Source organism: Poecilia reticulata, chromosome 7 (genome assembly GCF_904066995.2).
Source record: "Poecilia reticulata chromosome 7, P_reticulata-male-v2, whole genome shotgun sequence".
In the NCBI taxonomy this organism is placed as follows: Eukaryota; Metazoa; Chordata; class Actinopteri; order Cyprinodontiformes; family Poeciliidae; genus Poecilia; species Poecilia reticulata.
In genome coordinates this window covers 7,171,144-7,181,269 of record NC_088836.1, presented here as the reverse complement: position 1 = coordinate 7,181,269, position 10,126 = coordinate 7,171,144, and the positions used below count along the sequence as shown (strand labels likewise).

Genomic DNA, 10,126 nt, shown 5'->3' with positions numbered 1-10,126 from the left:
CTTTTCCTGAGTGAAAGAACTTTCTGTTTCCTCTGTCAGTGTAGTTGAGTTGTACCCTCATAGTGGTTCTTCGTGCTGCATCACAGCAGCTCAAAGTCACCTCCGCCTCCCTCTCATGTCTGGTTTTATGTATTGGTGAGTGCTCGGTTTCCTGTATGAATGCTAAATGCAAACCACGTGGTGTGAAAGCAGACTGCAGCTTCTTTTGTTCAAATCAATCAAACCGGAGACGGACAGAGAGCTGCTGAATCAGGAAATCACCGGTATATATCATTTCTTCTTAGTTTTAGCAAACCACTTAGCCAGACTACGGAACACCAACGAGGGAGCAGATGTTATGGGATAGAAACACTTGTAGTTTGGAAGAGGTTTTAAAGTTTGTTGGTGTTGTATCGTTCGTATGTAACATCAGACTCTTTGACTGTTTGTTAGCATACACTAGCGAGGTAACGTTAGCATAATGAGCCCCATCATTCAATAAGATTTTACTCGGTTTTACTCCAAGTGTTCGCCGCTTTGAGACAATTCACATGCTGTTTAAACACACAAACTTCACAGAGCTTGTATGTGGAGCGGGAAACCGTCTAAGTTCACCTGCCGTACCGCGGGTCTTTACGGCAGCTAGCACGCTAAACAGCCGAACAAAGAACGGTGGAGCTTAGCCTGGTGAAGCTAACGGATACCGGCTCACGGTTCGGTCTGCTTTCGGGTTATGGCTCCTCTTTCATCTGGGGAACCATCAGGGACAACTGATGGGTTTGTGGTACCGAGTGATATGGAATAATACGGTGAACCAGCGGCAGCTAAATACCATTCGGTGAACTTGTTCTATGGAGCCCTAACAGTGCCCAGAGCAGAAAAAAAATTGAAAGGTCAGGAGTTCCTTAAGTCAGTGAAAAGCGCCAGCTGAGTTTCTATTTATATGTTCCTGTCAGAGAACAAACATTATTTAGGTTGATTCTTATTTTATCCCACCTTTTGAACTCCCAGGACACTCTTGACCAAACCTTGAGTAAAAACTCAATAATTTAGGTGTATTTGACTAAAGTTTGGTCAAAATTTGACATGCCACTCAGGAAACCATGAAGGTAGAATTTTGTCTTAGAAAGTCAGTAATTTCTTCCCAAGTTTGATATTAGTTGGTTAGTTAATATATATTAGATAGCTGACATACTACATACTGAAGGACTCTGTATCTGACGGGTGTTTTGCACTTCTGACTGGCTTCGAAAAACATTAAGTCAGTCACAGATAGTGCTGTACAACAGAATGCATAAGACGTAGATGCATTGGTATTGATTCATATCTCTATGAGCCAATAAGGAAGTACAAAATATGCAAATCTCATAGAAGTCTCTTTTATAAGACTGTTGATTTGGCAACATTATTTTAACATTCAGATAGAAAACACATGATCTAAATGAATCATCTGTTCAAATTATTTTCCTTAATTGTAACAATTGGAATGATTTCAACTGGTGGATTAAATGTCTGTGGAATAAATATTAAACACAATAGTAAGTGTTGTATATACTTTTAACTAATGGGGAGAAGGTTGCGAATGTAGGCAATCCCTGAACTAATTTTGCATTGGGTGTTTTTAGTTTCTGTCTCCTGGTCACTTGAGGGAATAATGTTAGGAAAAGACCACATTAACGTTTTTTCTGGCGTATTTTTTTTTTAGTCCAAAACAAAATTGAAAACTTTTTTTTTTCTAGATGTTACAGCACATACTCTTACAAGTAACAATGTTTAACACTGCTGTACCAATAGATGAAGAATTTCCTTTGTATCAAAATCCGTCTTGATACATGAATCACTGATGCATTTCCAGGTGATGGATCAGCAGTAAACGGCCCGTCCTGTTAGAAAATATGTCCTCAAAGTGCTCGTGTTGTTTTTGTAGTTTTAATTACAAGCACCAAAGTGTGGAAAGTTTTATTGTTAATTAGGAATGAGAAGGAATGTATCTCGTCTTGCTTCTAAGTTGATCTTATTTTGAAATGTACTAGTATTATAATGTGAGACGTGTTTGGAGCAGCTTTTGATATCGTTTCCTTTTCTTTACAAGTTCTTTAAAAACCACAGTTTTTCTGTTTGGCTCCAGTCTTCTGCAGTTCAGAGAGACATGTCCCCACCCCCCGTCTCTCTGAACTGTCCAAACCTTTGCTTGGTCTGAATGCGTCTCGCTTCTTTCCAACTATGAACAGCTACGTTCCCACTGCAAAAAGATGCCCCGTAAGAAGGTGACTGACGTATCAGGGAATGGAGGGATGAAGAGGAAGAGGGCGACAGGGAAAAGGAAAGACCGAGACTTCAGCAGTGACGACGAGTTCGACTTTGAGCAGGAGAACAACAAGAAACCCGGCAAACCTGCAGCAAAGTCCGGGCTCCAGCCTGTCACTGTGGCGGACGACGTCAAGGAGAAAATAGTGGGTTGGATTCAAACTTTCCCCCCCCCCAATATGGTAGCTGGCTCTGCTTTTATCTGAGTCCAGTTGATGAAAATACTTTAACTATACCTGATGATGATGATTGTTTTGGTCATTGGGATCCTTTTCATGTGACAGGATCTAATCCTGGGCCGTGAATTTAAACGGCGTCTAACAGTAGAAAATTCTTCGCACGTCTTTGCTCAAGTGAAGCTTCGAAATCCAACTTGTCCCTTTTAATTAACTTTCCTGAGATGAAACAACAAAAGTTGTGGTTTTTTGAGCTGGTTTGCATTTTTTTCCCCCCCAACTAATATTGTTTGCTTTCTGCAGAAACTGGAGCTACCAAAGGTCAGAGGTCAACTTCTCATCTTTGGGGCAACCAACTGGGATTTGATTGGAAGAAAGGAGGTTCCCAAACAACAAGGTAGAGTGTTAACTTCACAAACCAACCCTCAGGACTCACAGCATTTCCTCTGTTAGACTCTGACAACCTTCAGATTTTCATGCTGGATTCCTCTCGTCACAAACACAAAGCCGGTATTTTTCTCGGTTTGGTTGTTGTGTTCGACTGCGGTTGGTGTGAACAGAACCCTGCCCCACAGAGGAATGTGCCGTTTTTTTTTTTTTTTGCTAAGAAACAACTCCTACCTGAGGCGTCTTGTTCTCCTCCTGGGTTTAGGCATCAGAGGTGTGTTCATCTGTTCGATTCATTAAACATGTTTGTTGTGGATTGAGTAGAGACGGCTGACTCCAGTCTCACTGACTATTCAGAGCCTGATGGCTCAGAGCTGTGTGTTCGACGCTCTCGATGCCACATCGGTCCCAAACATTGTGATGAGGCCTGAGGGGACTGTCGGAGTCTTTTTGGGGCTTGGGGTTGATATCTGCGTTTAGAAGGTTGTCCTGACCCATCAGGATCTCGGCCAGTGAAAGCGGACGGGATCAATAGGGGATTGATCGGGTTCCGCGTTGTGTCTGCCACGGGGAGTGAAAGGAGTGGAGATGACCACATGGACTTCTTTGTTTGGTGTGTGCAGGCAGCGTGCACGTTAACAGCCAGCAGGATTCTTTTAATTGATTGTGACAGTAATGTCCATTCATATGCATGCATGCTGCGCTGTGAGCCCCCCACCCCCGCGAGCCGCCCTCCCAGCAGGCTGTGCGATGCCTCAGGCAGGCTGCATGTTGCTCTTCTCTGCTGCTCTCTGATAAATCTGCTTTGTTAGGGGTGGTGGTGGGTGGGGGGTTGTCAGCAGGGAGCAGCAGCAGAGACAAAGATCATCTACAGATGGTGATGTATCTTTTGAACATTTTTGGTGAAAGAGAAGCTTTGTGTGGATCCCGATTGCTGCAGTTTGGTTCTTAAAAGATAGGGACCGTAATTGGCTAGTTGAAATGTTCAGATCACTGTGGTGGGTCCGGTTAGCACTCCAAGAACGCAGAGTCGCACTCCAGTGGGTTTAACTTGCAACTTGCTGTTTGTTTCTTAATTTGACGTAACTGTGCGGTTCTAGAAAAGATAAATGATAATACAGGATCAGTATCTGAATAATAGCTTGGTGCTGTGTGGTTCATTTACTACACACACCTGCTCTACAAACACACCCTACCTCACACACACATGCACATAAGGCCGAAGGTCATACCAACACAGAGTCATAAATCATGCAACCTGTCTACATTAGTGCTGCAGTTAAATGTTTTGGTAGTCGATTATTTTGATAATCAATTATTTGGATAAAAAAAATTGGCACATTCTCCAGATGTTTTTATTTAACCACTTAAGCCTATTTTCTACAATATTAAAAATACATTAAAATGTAAATAAATATTTTAGTTCATTTTCTAAATTAGAAAATCAAAATTTTCTTGCCTAAAATGCAATAACAGGCACCTGTAGGGGGACTTAGGGGCGAAGGGGGCTGGAGCTCCTGCCCTTATACCCTTGATCCCCTAGTACCGTTTTTGAGTTTTCTTTACAATTCATTTATTTATTTATTCTTTATCTGTGTGTCAGGAAGCCTGCTTGTGCCCCTCAGCAATAATATGTAGCTAAATATAATAATTTGGCAACATAAATTAGTCTGGCTTCCCTTGTCTAATAATGACTCTGAGGATTCTCAGTTCCTCTGCCTCCATGTTGTTCAGACACCAGGTCCATGGTGAGGAGGGGGGCGAAGCTGCGCCCTCTAACTATCAAATTATGGGCAGGAATTTTTCTTCTCCCCAAGATACACTTGTTTGTTTGTGAATAAAAACAAAAGTCTGATGTTGAAGTTAGAAAAACAGTTTCTATTTATTTTTGTAATTGTCCTCGCAATAGCGGTAAAACCCTCCTCGCTTAAACACAGAAATGCTTTGGCTGCAGAGAAAACTGACTTTAACTTCATCATTTTGCCCCAGTGCAGGACTAAATGCCCGGTTTGCTACAAGCAGCCTGAATCGGTCCCACCGACCGATATAAAGAATGTCTGCTCATGGTACCGTCCTGCTCACTGTTCGCTCTGCTTCACCTTAACGTTTCTACCAGACGGTTCGAACCGCTGCTGACGGGATCTGGACTGGAGGGTCGAGGCTCTAAACAGAAGTTACTGCAGAACCTCAATTGATAAAGAAAGATTCGGCCCACAGCATTTTGAGTTCACAAAATATTACATAAACATTAGTGAAAATACTGAACCAATAATTTAAACCACAGCAAAAGCCAGCAGCAAATTTTGCTTTAAATAACACCATGATGGGTGTTTGGATTGGTAGCATATAACCTACTTATGGCAATGTAGAGTACATTCCACTCAACTAGTATGTGCTTTTTTTCCCTTTCTATTTTAATTTTATGCCAAAAACAGATTGTGATATATTATTACTTCACCCATCACAACAGATATTGGGATATGCATTTTATGCCAAATCGAAAATCCCCAGATGTTCTTTTTGAAGAGCGAAACATTCCATGGTGGATGCTGGACATGTGATAGAAAAGCTGTTCTGTCACAATGGCAGCAAGGACAGAGGGTCTTTGATCAGGAGCATTCATCATGGCTGCTGCAACCTGCAGAAACTGCATAAAGGACACAGAATACAGTTAACGGGTGGTGTGTGTCTGTAATTACCGAGTATCATTACTGTGTGGTCTTTGTGTGTTTTCCAGCTGCTTTCCGTAACCTGGGCCAGAACCTGTGGGGTCCTCACCGCTACGGCTGTCTGAACGACGTCCAGGTCAGCTGCGTGGTGTCGGGCCCCTGCGCTGCTCACAGTCTCCTCATGACCACTGAGGGCAAGCTCTGGAGCTGGGGTAAGCTCCACGACGCTCCCTCTCTCTGAACTCCTCCTCCAGCAGCGTTCTCTCCTGACCTCTGCGGTCTTCTCTCCTCCTCAGGTCGTAATGACAAAGGTCAGCTCGGTCACGGGGACACCAAACGTTTGGAGGCTCCAAAGCTGATCGAGGGCCTGGCCGATCAGGTGATTGTTTCTGCAGCCTGCGGACGCAATCATACCATGGCACTTACAGGTGGGCAGAAACTCTCAGGTCCAGCAGCGATTGGACCGTTTTTCCAAACAGATCAGAGTGTTCGAATCTCTGTATGAATGGGAAAAAATACAGAGTTTTGCTGCTGTTTCCTCAGAGGACGGCACCGTTTATTCCTTCGGTGAAAACAAACTGGGTCAGCTCGGCCAAGGCAGTCAGACTGATGCAGTCCTCAGCCCGGCACCGGTGAGTGTGGCTTCCATCCAGATCATTCCTGATCCATCCCAGATCAGTTGACACTTCCAGGTTCTCCAGTGATTCCAGCATACCCAGTGTTTTAATCTTTTTCCCCAGATTTCCTACAATGGTCAGCCTCTGGTGAAGGTAGCCTGCGGTGCCGAGTTCAGCATGGTGGTGGACTGCAAAGGAAACCTGTATTCGTTCGGCTGCCCTGAGTACGGACAGTTAGGTAAAAACTTTTCCATTATCTGCTTTGGTGAAGCGAGTGTGTTTTGCACCCTTCAAGAACACATTCTGTCCTGTTTGATTCAACTTTTTAAATGGCACACATCACTTTATGCTCAGATAGGAAATAACCAATTTTACTTCACTTTTCCTGTGACAAATGACGGTAAAGCTTACTGATCTGTGTCTCTGCAGGCCACAACAGCGACGGCAAGTTTATCGCCCGAGCCCAGCGCATTGAGTTTGACTGTGAGCTCATCCCCCGACGCGTTGCTATCTTCATTGAGAAGTCCAAGGACGGTCAGATCATGCCGGTGCCCAATGTGGTGGTGAGGGATGTGTCCTGTGGAGCCAACCACACGGTGAGAGAGAGCCCTCCCCCATGCTGCTGGTTCAGCTGACTGCTTCAACACTCTTGACACTGTTTTGTGTGTGTGTGGGTGGGTGTGTGTGTGTGTGTGTGTGTGTGTGTGTGTGTGTGTGTGTGTGTGTGTGTGTGTGTGTGTGTGTGGGTGGGTGGGTGTGGACAGCTGGTGCTGGACTCCCAGAAGCGGGTGTTCAGCTGGGGTTTCGGAGGCTACGGCCGTCTGGGCCACACAGAGCAGAAAGACGAGATGGTTCCCCGACTCGTCAAGCTGTTTGACTTCCCGGGACGCGGCGCTGCCCAGATCTACGCCGGCTACCAGTGCTCCTTTGCCCTCAACGAAATGGGTAAGAGAGGAGCGGAACACAAGCCGTAGATGACATGTGCTGACCGTCTGCTGACCGTCTGCTGGTTTGCAGGGGGGCTGTTCTTTTGGGGAGTGACCAACACCTCCAGAGAATCCACCATGTACCCCAAAGCTGTGCAGGATCTGTGTGGGTGGAAGATCCGGAGCCTGGCCTGCGGGTGAGCTGGTTCGACAAGCGCTTCCTGCTCCTGGTTTTCAGGGTTTAACGGGGCGTAAAACCAACTGCGTTGTGTGTGTTTGACAGGAAAAGCAGCATCATCATTGCAGCAGATGAGAGCACAATCAGCTGGGGGCCGTCGCCCACCTGTGGAGAGCTGGTAATTCTGGTCATGGTGTTGGCTGTGTTGCTGCGAGTCAGGAGAACATCCAATCGATCTGTTTCTCCATCTGACTTTTAGGGATACGGAGACAACAAGCCCAAATCCTCCACAACTGCTCAGGAAGTTAAAACTCTGGACGGCGTCTATATTGAGCAGGTACATGACCGCAACTCGGCACAAAACTACGCTACACATGGAGTCGTCCAGGTCTAACCTTTAGACACGAGTCGATGAGAACCGACTTCAGCACTTCAGAGCCTTGTGGCTATGTCGGAGCCTTTAGGCTTTTGAAAAAGAAGGAATTAATCTGCATGCATCTTGGAGGGTTTTCTGCATAAACTGGTTAGATAATTTTTTGAGGAATCTGAAGGAGGAGAATAAACCAACTTCCTTTGTTGATTTTCTGAAGTGATGTTGAGCCAGTTTACTGACAGAACTGGTCATCTGAAATAAATAACCCTGCTTATACGGTTCTGGAACACAAAATCCTCCTGACCAGGAGTCTCGCTAAGACAGAAGACAGAAAATCTGCTTTGGGAAAGGTACAGTTGCAGCTTTTCGTGTAGACTGGATGTCTTTACGAAGTGTAATCACTCCGACAGACTCAGCAGGCCATGCCAGTGGAAACACAACACGCAGGTTTAGGTCCGTCCAGCAGATGGACCTGTTGTCTCTTTTTTTTTTCCATTTTTGGAATATGTTTTTCACTGGCAAATGGATATCTTCTTAAATGAAAAGTAGTTTTCTTTACAACCCATGGTTTTATGGATTCATGTAAAATGTGCCAAAAGTATCCAACAACTTTTTTTTAATTTTTTTACCCAAGCTCAGACTTTGCTCAGTCGTTCATTGTGGCTAAATCCAGTGAAAGTTTTCTGAGACGGTTTTCTTAAGCCTCAAGGTGGTTGTGGCTTAAGAGAGTCAATGTAGCTAGTTAGCCATGTGGACCGGGTCACCTGGAAGAGGGTTTATGAAACACCTGGTTCACCTAATGACTCCAAGAACACCGTTAATGATGTGTCCAGATGCATCAGTGGATGTATTTTCATATTCTGGTTGCTGTTGGTTATATAATAAACAAGATCTTGACCAACAAATATGAAAAACATTCCACCCAAAATGTTAGGAAACTAACTTGTAACACCAGGATATTTATTTTATTAAAATCTTTCATGTTTCTTTAACTGAGCAGGTAAAATGAAAGAAATATATTTTAAACATGTTTTCAATGGGAAAACCTAAAATGACCTGGAGTACATTAAACTTCGTGATTTTTGACCTCCAGGGCTAAAAGCTTCTGGTGGAAACTTGTAGTTTGTTGAAAACAGCCGGCCTGTAGGAGCAGCGGCTCCTCGGGTCTCAGATTTTCAGCCCCAGATGTTTGAAACGTGTTGGTCTCCCCAGGTGGTGATGGGCTACTCCCACTCCTTGGTCATCGCCAGGCAAGACTCTGAGCAGGAACAGGAGAAGCTGAAGAAGCTGCCCGAGTATAATCCCCGAACCATCTAGGAGGAACCCAGCTGCCTCAGCCAGCTGGCGCTCCTGGCCCGGTAACCGGTGGGGACAGAGGAGTTCGTGCAGAAAACATCTCAACTACCAGCAGACTGGCTGCAAGCGAATTGGGACACTAAAAACCAGAGTTGGGAGAGGAGGCAAACGATGAATCTGCAGAGTGTCTCTCCCAGCTCTTCAGGATTTGCAGTCGTGCTTCCCCCCTCCCCCCACATTTGTCCTTGTATCATTTGATTTTCCACTTTAACCTTCTTCTTCTTGTGTTGTTTGAAAATGTCATGTTTCCTGGTGCTACAGCAGTTCTTGGCTGCTGAGGGGTTTCAGAGACCAATCCTCCATACCTGTGCCTTTTCTCTACGTCCATTTCGGGGTATGGAGGCCATGATGAATCTGTTGTTTAGCAGTTTGAGCCCGTGTCTGCTGCTGCCGCTGCCTCCGATTGCAAACAGTTGGAAGCTGATGTTCTGAGCTGGTGCACTCCACTTGATGTTACATTCCTTTAATCTTCTTCCTTCAGTGTTTGTATCCAGGATGCTCACTCCATAAGCGGAGCCTGTCGGCGCCAAGCCTTCGTTTATCCCAACGCTCAAAGCGGATCCACGAGCAGGCCAGAACTTCCAGAACTGATCTGTTCTTATCAGGCAGAGTTCTGTTTGTACTGCTTTCTATTTTTATGATGAGATTTCTTGGTTACATTTGTTTTTCATTGCAATGATTAAATAAAGTCCATGTAAAATGAGCTCATGTTGCTTTTTTGATTAAATCAATACATTTAAAAAAAGCTGAATAATTCACCTGCGAGCACAATAAACATTTTTACTTAAAGCTGCTGCATGTAACTTCTGTAAATGTATAATGTCTGGGTTTGTGGGGAGGGTTAAACTCTAATTCCTCAGTCTGGCCACTGCCTTCCTGTGCAATTCCTTTCCAGAAAAGTTCTCTCTTCCAACAGCCAGGACTTGATTCCCCTCGACTCTGGATTCTCTCTGTCAATTTTTGACTAAAACCTTAAAATTGTGGCCTGCTCGTAGTTTCAAGCAACGGCAGCAGAGGAAGTGAAGGAAGCCGTCGGCCACGCTTCCAAACATTGAACTAGCAGATGCCTCATTCGGATCGGTACTTCTCTCTTAGCAGCACAGGTAATTTCCATTGAGCTTCAGTGTCAAACTGGCACACTTCATGTGTCACCAGCAA

The 10,126-nt window shown here is 44.7% G+C and overlaps 1 protein-coding gene across 3 annotated transcripts; it reads left to right on the top strand.

The window, feature by feature from the left end:
* Positions 1 to 8: 8 nt before the first annotated feature.
* On the top strand, positions 9 to 9,671 carry rcc2 (regulator of chromosome condensation 2). Of its 3 annotated transcripts, none has more exons than XM_008412975.3 (13): positions 9 to 135; positions 2,211 to 2,432; positions 2,766 to 2,859; positions 5,587 to 5,730; positions 5,815 to 5,946; positions 6,062 to 6,150; positions 6,259 to 6,373; positions 6,565 to 6,731; positions 6,900 to 7,080; positions 7,153 to 7,258; positions 7,345 to 7,417; positions 7,499 to 7,576; positions 8,825 to 9,671. In XM_008412975.3, exons 2-13 carry the CDS (start codon positions 2,232 to 2,234, stop codon positions 8,927 to 8,929), a joined length of 1,485 nt encoding a protein of 494 aa, XP_008411197.1. In that variant the 5' UTR covers positions 9 to 135; positions 2,211 to 2,231; the 3' UTR covers positions 8,930 to 9,671. The 3 variants fall into 3 exon arrangements, with proteins under 3 accessions (XP_008411197.1, XP_008411196.1, XP_008411198.1); XM_008412974.3 differs by having other exon boundaries at positions 123 to 263; XM_008412976.3 differs by lacking the exon at positions 9 to 135 and adding an exon at positions 728 to 872.
* Positions 9,672 to 10,126: the final 455 nt, after the last annotated feature.